The 14,509-nt window shown below is 40.0% G+C and overlaps 1 protein-coding gene and 1 pseudogene across 1 annotated transcript; both read left to right on the forward strand.

Moving 5' to 3' along the window:
• Nucleotides 1–1,844: 1,844 nt before the first annotated feature.
• LOC143870001 (cytochrome P450 81Q32 pseudogene) lies at nucleotides 1,845–2,548 on the forward strand (annotated as a pseudogene).
• A 9,632-nt stretch (nucleotides 2,549–12,180) lies between these two features.
• Nucleotides 12,181–12,957, forward strand: LOC143864116 (cytochrome P450 81Q32-like). Its single transcript, XM_077374929.1, has one exon. It carries the CDS (start codon nucleotides 12,199–12,201, stop codon nucleotides 12,814–12,816), a length of 618 nt encoding a protein of 205 aa, XP_077231044.1. The 5' UTR covers nucleotides 12,181–12,198; the 3' UTR covers nucleotides 12,817–12,957.
• The last annotated feature ends 1,552 nt before the right edge of the window (nucleotides 12,958–14,509 follow it).

A 14,509-nucleotide genomic window follows, 5' to 3' on the forward strand; every position in this document is an offset into this window, starting at 1 on the left:
AATAGGTTGTACCCCAAAAATCATTTCCATAGGTTGATCCTAACCCCTCCAATCTATAGAGGGTTAGGTTCAACCCTCTAATATTCAATCCCTCTATAGATCGGATGGTTAGGATCAACCTATGAAAATGAATTTTGGGGAACAAGCTATTTAGGGTGTGGCCCATCTGATGGAAGGAGTGCGATCATCAAAATACAACTTTTCCTTTTTGTTTTCTAAGCTTAAGATCTCGGGTTCAGTCGGGTTGAACTCGTGTCGAACCTCGTCGGGTTGGAACTCGGGTTGGGTCGGGTTAAGGTTGGCCTCACATGCAACAGCCGGGCCATGGTAGACGAATTAAATGAATAAGACAATATCTGAGCCTGTGTGGGCTGCTCTCACATGCAACAGCCGGGCCACGAAATGCCTTATGCGAGAAATCCCCCACTTCTTGTAGCTTGTAGCACTACTCGCATTCTTTTACATGATCGTTTTCCTCCGCAAAATGCCTTATGAGATGGTCCCTAACAAATCCCTTATCCCTATATTCAATTCAACTTTGCAAGAAGATTCATATAAAAACTAACATAGAGAAAATTAACACAAATGTAACATAAATGTCAAAGAAGATTCAATACGCAAGAGATTTCAAGGCGGATAAGGATTTAATAAAACCTGAGGACTTTTGTAGGCGGATAAGGATTTAATAGTCCAAGTTGCAACACGTCTCTCTTGCATGACGTTGGTTGCAATAATTGGGTCCTATTATCAATTGTTCTCTAATGCGTGTTAGGTTCTATCACGCTTACCTTTCAAAAAACAGAAAGAAAGAAACTATGTTGGAATATTTGTGATTGAGGACTTTACAATTTGAGTTCATATCATTCTTCTTGTAAAGTCATTTCCATCATATTACATGTTTTTCTTTGGATGACTTAACACCCTTTGAAGTATTGTTTGTGTGAAGAGATTTCAAAACTTCTCACACATGCCTGCTTCTCACTGACCATTTTCTTTACCTTTACTACTCTAAGGCACTGTTCACTTGTTTTCCCGGGAAAGGAAAAGAAAAGGTTTTCTGGGAATCCGACGTGGCATTAGGAAAAGAAATCCAGGGAAATTGTGTAGGAAAAGGTTTCCCGTGCCTGTTCACGTGCGCAGGAACTGTGCAGGAAAAGGTTTCCCGAGAAACTGCTTGCCCACCTTTTTTCACTAGTTTTCCCGAGAAAGCAAATCCAACAATTTCCCACACTTGTGAGAAAAGAGACATTTCAACATCATTTTTGGCAATTTCCATGTCATTATTTGACATTTTCCACCTAGGCTTGTTACTTTCTCAGGAAAGCAAGTGAACACCAGAATTCTGTCTTTTCAAGGTCTTTTCAAGGAAAAAAGAGGCTGTTTTCCAGGGATTTGCTTTCCTGGGAACGCAAGTGAACAGAGCCTAAAAGTGATATGTTTTCCTTCTCTATCATTAAATGCATAGGCTACCATGTCTTCAAACGCGCCACACCAAGGTTAGGCCCACCATATGAATTACACAGTATTTTTCTTTTCTTTTCTTTTCTACAATTGTGGCACACTATTGGTAAGCCCCTTCCCTTTTTTCAATCTTCTAAACACTTTATCCTCATTATAATTTTAAGTATTTATCGATCTTCCAATATCTCAAACTCCAATGTATGGACAATATTCTGATCTCTCAAATTTGGACATATCAGCCAATATCAAAGATATATCATCGCTCATTTTTTAAGGGGCTAGATATTGGCCCCTAGAAACCTTCTATACATCGTCTTATTGAAAATAAATGAAGCCTACATGCATAACTACAATATCTTATTATGTTTAAATTTGATCAGACGATGCCATCGGCAGGAACAGATACTTCAGCATTAACGATAGAATGGGTAATGTCACTTCTCCTCAACCATCCAGATGCGTTGGATAAATCAAAGGCTGAGATAGATATCCAAGTGGGACAAGGCCGTCTGATCGACGAATCAGATCTTCCGAACCTTCCATATCTCCATTGTGTCATCAACGAGACGCTCCGACTTTATCCTGTGGGCCCACTTCTAGTACCCCATGAGTCATCTGAAGAGTGCACCGTTGGAGGTTTCAGCGTGCCACGTGGCACAATCTTGATGGTGAACATGTGGGCCATTCGGAGGGACCCAAAGTTTTGGGTGGATCCCATGAGTTTTAAGCCTGAGAGATTTGAAGGTGTGGAAGGAGAAAAGGAAGGGTTCAAGTTTATGCCATTTGGGCATGGAAGGAGGGCATGTCCGGGTGCAAACTTGGCCGTGAGGATGGTGGGGTTGACATTGGGTACTCTGATTCAGTGCTTCGAGTGGGAAAGGGTTGGGGAAGAGAAATTGGACATGAGCGAAGGGAGAGGCCTAACCATGCCCAAGGCCGAGCCCTTGGAGGCAATGTACAGACCTCGCCAAAACATGTTCACTGTTCTATGTCAACTTTGATCACCAATTTTAATATTGTTTCCCCACCGAAAAACACATGTAATTTATGCATTTTCTTCTTCCCACAACTATACTGCTTAACCACTCTCAAGGTATTTGGTGCCCAGATGAAATTTATGCGAGTAATCTCCCTAAAGCTCCCATCCACCTAATGATTCACGCACAACAAGTCGAGTGCTTGATTGTGAGTACTTTTCTTCTCATTTATGCAGGGTCAGACAAAAATGTGTGATGTGAATATACAATAACTAATTCATGCATGTATTGTGTTAAAGGGGATTTTTTTTTTTTTTTTTGGGTAGAGGTTCTTAAATCAATGACCATGATTTACTCATTCCATCGTTGCTAATCCACGATTGAGGGATGATGGCCACACAATCCAACATTTTCCACTCAGGCATCAAGTCCTCGATGTTCAATATAGTCACATGTACTAGCCATTTTAGTGAGGGGTCCATTATTTTAAGGCCGTCCGGTAGGATGTATAATGGGGTATCTTCTGTCTGTCCCACGCTAGGTGTTTGGAATCTCTCATGTGCGAGGGCCACCCTAGGGTATGATGTTAACCTTTGTGTATTTGGGAGTTTCATCAGTGACACTTTGAATGGTCCGAAGATACGACCTGTTGGGGATTTGTGTACACAAAATAAAAACTTGGGTGCTTGCAGGTATTCCCTGACTTATTTGTCATAGCATCGAATAAGGAATCCTGGGATAAAGAGTGTTTTGAAAGGAGAGATAATGAAGTTTCATGGAAAGTGGAGTTAAGAAGGAACTTCTAGTTGTGCACATACTTAGTCAACATATGCACCAGCCAAGGGAGCCTCATCTTGCAACTGCATATCGAGTTCTCAAATCAATGACCATGATTTACTCATTCCATTATTGCTAATCCACGATTGAGGGATGATGGCCACACAATCCAACATTTTCCACTCAGGCATTGAGTCCTCGACGTTTCAATATAGTCACTTGTACTGGCTATTTTAGTGAGGGGTCCATTATTTTAAGGCCTTCAGGTAGGATGTATACAAGGTTTAAAATTTCGGTTTCGGTAACCGTTTCGGACCCCACCAAAAACCAAAATTTCGGACCGAAATCGTAAAGGGCTAAAAATGGAATTTCAGAAAATTCCGGTTTCGGTCCCCACCGATATCCGATATTTCGGATTTCAGTCGACATTTTAAACCATGGATGTATAAGGGGGTATCTTCTGTCGGTCCCACAATAGGTATTTGGAAGCTCTCGTGCGGGGCCCACTTTAATTGAGTGCCCATCATTTCAGGCCGCACTACGGTATGATGTTAACTTTTGTGTATTTGGGAGTTATATCAGGTAAACTTTGAATGGTCCGAAGATAGACCTGCTGGGGATTTGTGTACACAAACTAAATACTGGGGTGCTCGCAGGTATTCCCCGACTTATTTGCCATAGCATCGAATAAGGAATCCCGGGATAAAGGGTGTTTTGAAAGGAGGGATAATGAAGTTTCAGGGAAAGTGGAGTTAAGAAGGAACTTCTAGTTGCGCACATACTTAGTCAACATATGCACCAGCCAAGGGAGCCTCATCTTGCAACTGCATATCTAGTTCTTAGATATCTAAAAGGATTGCCTATTCAAGGTCTTGTCCTATCATCAAACAACTCCTTCCAAAGTCCAGCTTATTGCAACTTTGAATGAGCAAGCTGCCCCACTTCACAGCGCTCTACAACTGGTTACATCACTTATCTTAGCACCGGTCCAGTTTCTTGGCGAACAATAAAACAAACTACATTTTTTTGGTCATCCACAGAGGCCGAATATGGATCAATGGCAACAACTACGCATATCAACAACAAAGCCTAATGTTTTCTTAACTCCTTAAAAACTCTCAACGACTCAAAGTTAGCATAACGTGATTCTGCAGTAAAACAGGGAGACAAAAATTCAAGTTTAATGCGGTTTTGGTTTAAAAAAAAACAGTAAATAAACATAAACACAAAAAAGGATTAAAAATTTTGCAATTTACAAAATAGGAAAAATTCTCAAAAAAATGTGTTTTTTTTATCTGAAATTCTCAAAAAAGGGTGGAGTTGGCTAATTTCTCAAAAAGGGGTCAAACGCATCCCAATGAGTGTTTGAGGACAAAAATGCCCTTGTGTTGGTTTTTCCTCCAACAAAGTAAGCAATGGATCCCATTGCATTTCACCTAACATTTTTACCTTTTTACCTTCTTCTTTCCTACGCCAAAATGAAACTCCATTCTGTGTTGTAAAAATCCATTGAAAATCCATTGCAGAGATTTGAAACTCCCCTCTCTTAAAATCTAGACTTATTTATTTAACTATTACTCCATATCTGGTGTAGTAATAGTTAAATAAATAAGTCTACTAATGAGGCGACGATATACTGTGGGGTCAGGTAATAATATCCCATCAGTAGAATTAAGCTTATGGTTTTGTTCCATAGGAAAATCGGATGTGCGGCCTCCTAAAATACCATAATCTTTTAAAATGTCAAGCGTATATGTGGACCCCGATCTGAGAGGACTGGTACCGAGGGACGCAAGATCCCCCATCAATCCTCTGAGATCTCCACAATGAAAGAGAGCTCTATAAAGGAACTCTCAAAATGGTGCTACCCTCATAGCATAGCACGAGTGGCGATATAATGAATGAAAGAGATACGTCTCGATCCGGAGCTAGGGCTAGAAACCAAGACGTACCTGAAATAACTCAGAGTCGTCATCCATGAATACGCCATGGAACCAAAACAAATGCTCTGTTTGCAATGGATAACCAGAGATACAAAAGGTGTGTGCCTGGTGACGAATGGAGAAGGTCCGAAGAGCACCCCCCAATTCGCCTGAGTGCGAACACTTGGTCTCTTATTTATTAACTTTAGAGAATTTTGGGTGAAAATCATGTGAAATGGAAACGAATATCCCAGAGGAAAACGTCTACCTAAACATGCATGACCCGGGGATAATAAGCACATACAAAATAAATAAAAGAAGTGTGTCACCTAAGCATTGCTAGGTTATGAGTGACATGCCTAATGGGTGTCTAAGTTCTGGTGGACGAATACATGCGTACTACAGCTAAATGTATGAGTCTGTACAGGAAAAGAAATCTAAAATTAGCAGTTAATCATAAAATGAGTTAAGAAATAGTAAATGAAATGAGGAATAAACAAAATGCCAGGCAAATAAAAGAATAAGGAAATAAAAACCTACGGCGAACACATAGCGTCTATCTACATTGGGGCGAATACATAGCGCCTAATATAAAATCCTAACACATCCCATCTAGAAAGCAGTAAATGACAGAAAGAAAAAGTAGTAATGAAAATTATGGCGGACTCATAGCGCCTATCTACATTGGGGCGAATACATAGCGCCTAATATAAAATAAAATTCTAACACATCTCATCTAAAAAGCAGTAAATGACAGATAGAATAAGCAGTAAAGCAGTAAAGTGCTACAGCTAAGAAGGTAAACCTACGCAATGAGCAAACGTCAGTAGATGATAGTAAAGGATAATAATCAGTAACCTAATAAAGATAGAGAATTACAGCTAAGCATGTGAGAATTACCGCTAAACATATGAGACTACAGTTAAGCAGGTAAAAGCTACGACTAAGCCAGTAGGTAAAACACATAAGCAGGTAAATGTTATAGCTAAGCACGTAAATAAGCAAGGAAATAAACACACGCTATCGTGATCCTATGTGAAAATCATCATCAATATGCAAACACAAGCCCTAAAGTGCTACCAACAGACTCTAAGACACTAATGCTTAAACCCGAGCCTTTAGATGATCTGATGTTCATCCAAAGAAGCCTACGTATCCCCACCTTCATGAGAATCAAGGCAACGTAGTTCTTCGCACCTATTCTAAGCTATGATGCCTAAGACATCTAGACCTCTATCCTAGACTCGACCTAAAAGACCGGACTAGTTATTAAAGCTTCTAGTGCGATTATTTAAATTCCAGTGGATTGTGAATTTTTAGGACATCCTATATGCCCTAACTAAATGCAGGTTAGCCCTAAGCTAATGCAGGTGGTTCCTACAACCTATGTGTAACTAGGCTGTGTGTCATAAGAAAAACAAACAGATCACTAACGCATCTTAGACCTAGTCATCAGTCGGCAATGTGAATCGCCAACTGACCAGACGGAGGCGCTCCTAGCTAGGATAAACTCCTAACTCTAACATAAACACACATCAAGCACACAACAAACAACATATCAAGGAGAAACTCCTAACTTTAGAACAAACTCATAACTCTAGAGGAAGAGCTTTTTGAAAATAAGATTTTAAAGTTGTTTATTAAAAAAAAAGATTTAAAACACTATTTACAAAAGTTTGGTTGGACTTGGGATAAAGATCCCAAGCTGCACTACGTACCTCGTGAAAGAGGATCAAGCCAACGTAGTTCAAAAACGAACTCTTCTAACTACGCTCTTAAAAAAACTTTAAACTGCAGATGATTTTGAATTTTCTAGTTTTCCAATGCTTTTGAATTTTAAGATATTTCAATGCTTTTGATGTTTTTTAAAATTTTCAAGTGCTTTTACATTTTAGGCGTCTAAAGCGAGTTAACACCCCTTCAGATAAAGGCAATCCGATAGAAGAGTCTTTATACCCACCATATCACGGTAGGATATTAAAGAGGGAAACAGGATCCCTAAAGCCTAGGGGGAGAAAACAAATGAGGGAACTAAAATTCCGATACGAGCAAACAATCTCAAAGAGACGACTAAAAGCTGACGAGACTTAGCCAGTCTCCACATGAAGGGATATCTTACCCATGGAGTAAAACGCCTAGACAAAAGACAAATAAAAAGCTTCTAACCCTAAGGGCAGACTTCTAACCAAAAGAGACAGACAAAAACCTTATAAGAAGAACTACTAAACAATAAGTCGCTACGGAAGGATCCTAACTAGTTAAACACTCTAAGAGGAGGGAATCCCTTAACCCGCGAAAACTCTAAGGCAGGAAGGGAAGAGATTGGCTCAAGAAATGTTCCATCGTCACCAAACCCGACAAAGTGTTCTCAAGATTGATGGAACTCCGGAACTCGAAGAGGATCCCAAGGAACGCACGAAGAACAACCCTGGAAGCGAAGGAACTTTTGAACCCTAAGAAGAAGTGAGGCCTTCAAAGAAAAGAAAACCCCTAAGCCCTATAAGAAACGATGGGATGAGAGAGTGACATAAAGGGCCAAGGGCTGGCTCAAGAGGTTGCCGTCCTTCATAGCCTGACGAGAGCAAATCACGAAAAATCAAGGCAGATATCAAATGTTAGTATCCGACCCGAACCTAGATGAGAATCCCAAAGACAGTAAGGAACCCAAGAAGTTAAAAAAAAAAAAAAAATATCTATATTGCTCTGTGTATGCATCCAAGACCAAAAATCACAGAAAGAATGAGACTAAATGTCCAGCCCTTCATTAGTTTAGTCGAATAAACAGATAAGGGACTGCGGAATTAAAGGCAGACTAAAATTGGAAACCAAGCCCCTCCTTGGCCATTCAAATATATGCTCGAGAACCAAAAGAAAAACAAAGAGAAACTATAACTGAGCATAAGACCCCATCTTTGTCTCTTTCTGTGAACCGACCTTAGAGAACAAACACAATACATCTCTGACCCCTTTTCAAATGCCAACTCTAAAAATTGAAGACAAATAAGAGTTGAACTTAGAAAGGTGGAAATGAGGAATCAGGCCTTGAGGTGCTCATGCTGGAATATCATACCATTGATGGAATATAGTGCCATTAATAACACCCCTGTCGGAATTTAGCGGTACAAGTATCAGCCCTCATTGTCTTTGACCATTGAAAGAGTCACCTAAGTCATCTCGAGTCTCCAAATTAAGGCCATGACCTAGTCCACTAAGGGTAGGAATAGTAAACAACATTTCGTGAATCTAATTGTGAGAAACGTGCCAACCTGATGCTTGTACTACTGCATTTTAACAATGGTATTACTACAGGCACTACATTTCAACAACAGTACACATCTTAATAAAATTGAAATGAATGAAGATGGATCGAATCAAGCTTGAATATGAGCAGCCATCTAACCCAAGGAAATGCACTGGATGGATACCATTGAAAACATTCAGCAATGTGAACATCACTTCCCACCAGAAGAAATGAACAGAGGGTAAGTGAAACAATATGGGAAAGCAATGCAATAATCCTACCTGCCTAGGAATGCAAATTGGGCATATGGAAGACAAAGTGACCGAGGAAACATCGATGTAATTGCCGAGGAAATATAATGAAAAGAAATCGAATCATTCTTTGCCAATTCGCGCTATACTATGCTATCAACAACCCTGAATTTTTCATATGATGCTCATTGTGTTCATAACACCAAAACAAAATAATTTCAATAGCACAAGACAAACAGTACCATCATCAACGAATAATGAAGCTTATGCTAGTTTTCTCTGAGAGCCCCACAACTTAACCAATTAAGCAGTGAAATCACAGGGTTTATGCCATTATAAAGACACAATAGTGTCAGCATCAGTTTATGAAGACAGTGGTACATGCATTAGTAATTTAGTAATTAAGCCACCCCACATACTCATGTCTGTAATCAACTTGGGTGTTAAAAGGAAATCTTGGAACATTTTGCTCTCAATATGCTTTGAACAGACCCAAAATTATGGGGGAATCAAAGTTTAAAATTGATAACAATTACAAGTGACTTCCGATTAGCAAAACCAAATAATCTCATATTTTCAGGGCACCCAGGTGAGGAATATAGATAATCCAATAGAATTTTTCATGTCTACTATCATTCCCACTAGGAATCCAAAAAACAGGTTAGTAATATGGGCCTAATTCATGCAATCTAAGAAGAAAACAAGATGAAATCGATGAAATTTACCAATGACATAAGAGGCAAGAAAACGGAAATTACCTGTAGAATGGTTGAAATTCAACTCGTGTCGATTGAATCCTCAAAATTGCTGGAGATCAGATCAGCTATGGTCGGATCTCGACATTGACGGAAGAAAATCGCTACAAGAGCTTGCCGGAAAAGGGGTCTGAGAGCTATGGATAGGATGGTGGAAACGATGAAGGGTGGGAGAAGATGGAGTTGATGGCGGTCTGCCTCTCTCAATTTTTCCTTCTACTCAAAGCTCTCTCTCTCTCTCTCTCTCTCTCTCTCTCTCTCTCAGCCAGTTCTCCCAAAAAAAATGAAGAGCCTCCCTATGCTGCTAATGTTGATTTCTCTGCAACCTTCTTTTTTTCTTTTCCTTGGAAGTGAATTAGAAAGGGTTTGAATGGAGGCCATTGGAGGGGGATTTCAATGAGGGTTAAATAACAAAGGTTTGAGGGTAGGGGTAATGGTAGAAGGAGAAGGAGGATGATGGTGCTAGGCTTGAGCTAGGGTTTTAATGGATAAGGGTTTGGGTTTAATGGTTGTAGGGGTAGTTTGGGTGATTTTAATGGAAAAGAGGAAAATAGTGGCCAAATGAAGAAAAAGGGGGTTTCGGTGGTCAAGATGGTGACAGAGAAGGTGAAGATGGGGGACGAAGGGTCTGTTGGTGGAGGAGATGAAGGTAGTAATAATCGGTTTTGGTTTGAGGGTTAGGGTTTGATGGTGGGCTGAGAGGGAGGTTTGATGGTGGTGATTGGCAGGAGGTGGAGAGAAGAAGGTGGTCGGTGGTGGAGATGGTGTTGGCGGCGGGATGTAGCCGTGGGGGAGAAAATGGTGGCTAGCCACCAAAACCCTAATCTCTCTCTCTCTCTCTCTCTCTCTCTCTCTCTCTCGCCTCTACCTCTTCCTCTGTTTCAACGATTTTTTTTATTTATTAAAGCCCTAAGTCATTGGTATATATAGATAGGGATAATTACATTTACACCCCCTCTAGTTTCTGACACATCCACTTCAACCCCTATAGTTTAAAAAGTGACAAAGACATTCCCCTGTAGTTTCAATTTGTTTAAGGTTTGCCCCCTCAGCTGAAGGTTCGTCCATAGATTGAAGGGTTAGGATGATCCGATGGAGCTGATTTTTTGGGCACACCCTATCTATGTCAGGACCCATCAAATGAACGCTTTGGATCATCCAAATAATGTGGGCCCATACCCGAATCCAAAGCGTTTGGTAGTGTTTGGATTCAGGTATGGGCCCACATTATTTGGATGATCCAAAGCGTTCATTTGATGGGTCCTGACATAGATAGGGTGTGCCCAAAAAATCAGCTCCATCGGATCATCCTAACCCTTCAATCTATGGACGAACCTTCAGCTGAGGGGGCAAACCTTAAACAAATTGAAACTAGAGGGGATGTCTTTGTCACTTTTTAAACTATAGGGGTTGAAGTGGATGTGTCAGAAACTAGAGGGGGTGTAAATGTAATTATCCCATATAGATAAGAGGTATGTTGATTTTGGCATACCCTTGCCTTGGTAAATACACCCTGCCCATTTGACTTCTTCTCCATAATCATTTGTACTTAGAGATTCATATTAGCACACCCTTACTTCAATAATTCACTCCCCCTTCTACTTTTTTTTTTATAAGGTTAATGACATACTCAGCCCCCCCTTGCATTGCCTTGGACAACCCTTGGTAGTGCATTATGATTACTCTTTTATGCCACTAGGGAGTGGCCTTGGCAAATGAAAGGAAAGGGAATAAATTTTTGTTTTCTTTTATATATATGGGAACTGGTATTGGCACTCTCTTGCATGATAGTTTTTTCCTTCTTTAGTTGTGCACACACAGTAATTGGTATTGGAACCTCTTTGATCTGATAAATCAACTCCCTCTTTTAAACTATACCATGTTACACTACGCTATCTACTTCGCTCGTTCACTAAGCAAACCTTTACGAATTTCGACAGAATTTTGAAGGGACCTACTTGGGATCCTAACCTATTCTAAGAAGAAATTTTGGACTCTAAAACATTACTTTACTAGGGTTTCTACTCGAACCAAGTTATAGGGGTTCGGTCAAAATGGGGTGTCTACAGTATATTTACGCTGTGATAAAGAAATGCCAGTATTATTACGAGCAACTTCAATTCCTAAAAAATATTTGAGGATGCCAAGATCCTTAATATGAAATTTATTATTGAGAAATTTTTTGAAAGCCATGATGGCATGTTCATCATTACCAGTGATAATGATATCATCCACGTAAACTAAGACAGCTGTGAAAGAAGAAGAAGAATTTTTAGTGAAAAGAGAATAATCTGCTCGAGATTGAACAAAACCATGGGAAAGGAGGGCACCTGATAATTTAGCAAACCATTGACGGGATGCTTGTTTTAAACCATAAAGGAATTTATTAAGCTTGCAAACTCTTGTCTCCCCCTTACCAGAAAATCTGGGCGGAATGGCCATATACACTTCTTCATGAAGATCGCCATGAAGAAATGCATTATTTACATCAAGTTGGTGGAGTGACCATTTCTTGATGGAAGCAATTGCAAGTTGTAGACACCCCATTTTTCTTTTTTTTCTACAATTGTGGCACACTATTGGTAAGCCCCTTTCCTTTTTTCAATCTTCTAAACACTTTATCATAGCTCATTTTTTAATTTAAAATTACAAGAAATATAAAAAAATTCTAGACCAAGATATCCGACCCATTCTGATTTCCGAGATGGCCGAGATATTGTCCCCTAGTAACCTTCTATACATCATCTTATTGAAAATAAATGAAGCCTACATGCATCACTACAATACGTAATTATGTTTAAATTTGATCAGGCGATGCTATCGGCGGGAACAGATACTTCAGCATTAACGATAGAATGGGTAATGTCACTTCTCCTCAACCATCCAGATGCGTTGGATAAATCAAAGGCTGAGATAGATATCCAAGTGGGACAAGGCCGTCTGATCGATGAATCAGATCTTCCGAACCTTCCATATCTCCATTGTGTCATCAACGAGACGCTCCGACTTTATCCTGTGGGCCCACTTCTAGTACCCCATGAGTCATCTGAAGAGTGCACCGTTGGAGGTTTCAACGTGCCACGTGGCACAATCCTGATGGTGAACATGTGGGCCATTCAGAGGGACCCAACGTTTTGGGTGGATCCCATGAGTTTTAAGCCTGAGAGATTTGAAGGTGTGGAAGGAGAAAAGGAAGGGTTCAAGTTTATGCCATTTGGGCATGGAAGGAGGGCATGTCCGGGTGCAAACTTGGCCATGAGGATGGTGGGGTTGACATTGGGTACTCTGATTCAGTGCTTCGAGTGGGAAAGGGTTGGGGAAGAGAAATTGGACATGAGCGAAGGGAGGGGCCTAACCATGCCCAAGGCTGAGCCCTTGGAGGCAATGTACAGACCTCGCCAAAACTTGTTCAATGTTCTATGTCAACTTTGATCACCAATTTTAATATTGTTTCCCCTCCGAAAAACACATGTAATTTATGCATTTTCTTCTTCCCACAACTATACTGCTTAACCACTCTCAAGGTATTTGGTACTCAGATGAAATTTATGGGAGTAATCTCCCTAAAGCTCCCATCCACCTAATGATTCACCCACAAGAAGTCGAGTTTTTTATATTGGTGAGTACTTTTCTTCTCATTTATGCAGGGTCAGACAAAAATGTGTGATGTGAATATACAATAACTAATTCATGCATGTATTGTGTGTTAAAAGGGATTTTTTTTTTGTTGGGGTACAGGTTCTCAAGTCAATGACCATGATCTACTCATTCCATCGTTGCTAATCCACGATTGAGGGATGATGGCCACACAATCCAACATTTTCCACTCAGGCATCGAGTCCTCGAATGTTTCAATATAGTCACATGTACTGGCCATTTTAGTGAGGGGTCCATTATTTTAAGGCCTTCCTGTAGGATGTATACAAGGTTTAAAATTTCGGTTTCGGTAACCATTTAGAACCCCACCAAAAACCGAAATTTCGGTCCAAAATTTGGTAATTTGGTTCCAAATTTCGGTCGAAATTTTGTAAAACTTTAAAAAAAAAAAAAAAAAAATGTCATTAAACTGAAATTTCGGACCGAAATCCAAAAAAGGGCGAAAAATGGGATTTCGGAAAATTCCGGTTTCGGTCCCCACCGGTATCCGAAATTTCGGATTAGTCGAAATTTTAAACCATGGATGTATAACGGGGTATTTTCTGTCGGTCCCACAATAGGTGTTTGGAAGCTCTCGTGCGGGGCCCACTTTAATTGAGTGCCCATCATTTCAGGCCGCACTACGGTATGATGTTAACTTTTGTGTATTTGGGAGTTATATCAGGTAAACTTTGAATGGTCCGAAGATAGACCTACTGGGGATTTGAGTACACAAACTAAATACTGGGGTGCTTGGAGGTATTCCCCGACTTATTTGCCATAACATCGAATAAGGAATCCTGGGATAAAGAGTGTTTTGAAAGGAGGGATAATGAAGTTTCAGGGAAAGTGGAGTTAAGAAGGAACTTCTAGTTGCACACATACTTAGTCAACATATGCACCAGCCAAGGGAGCCTCATCTTGCAACTGCATATCGAGTTCTTAGATATCTAAAAGGATTGCCTATTCAAGGTCTTGTCCTATCATCAAACAACTCCTTCCAAAGTCCAGCTTATTGCAACTTTGAATGAGCAAGCTGCCCCACTTCACAGCGCTCTACAACTGGTTACATCACTTATCTTAGTACCGGTCCAGTTTCTTGGCAAACAATAAAACAAACTACAATTTTTTGGTCATCCACAGAGGCCGAATATGGATCAATGGCAACAACTAAGCATATCAACAACAAAGCCTAATGTTTTCTTAACTCCTTAAAAACTCTCAACGACTCAAAGTTAGCAGTAAAACAGGGCGACAAAAATTCAAGTTTAATGCGGTTTTGGTTTAAAAAAAAAAACAGTAAATAAACAGAAACACAAAAAAGGATTAAAAATTTTGCAATTTACAAAATAGGGAAAATTCTCAAAAAAATTTGTTTTTTATCTGAAATTCTCAAAAAAGGGTGGAGTTGGCTAATTTCTCAAAAAGGGGTCAAACGCATCCCAATGAGTGTTTGAGGACAAAAATGCCCTTGTGTTGGTTTTTCCTC

This window comes from Tasmannia lanceolata, unplaced genomic scaffold (assembly GCF_043159265.1).
Source record: "Tasmannia lanceolata isolate RefF3 unplaced genomic scaffold, GAP_Taslan_0.1 ptg000003l, whole genome shotgun sequence".
Lineage (NCBI taxonomy): Eukaryota > Viridiplantae > Streptophyta > Magnoliopsida > Canellales > Winteraceae > Tasmannia > Tasmannia lanceolata.

Bases quoted from the DNA above. Each gene is read 5' to 3' on its own strand.
- LOC143864116 (XM_077374929.1), top strand. From the start codon at position 12,199: ATGCTATCGGCGGGAACAGATACTTCAGCATTAACGATAGAATGGGTA.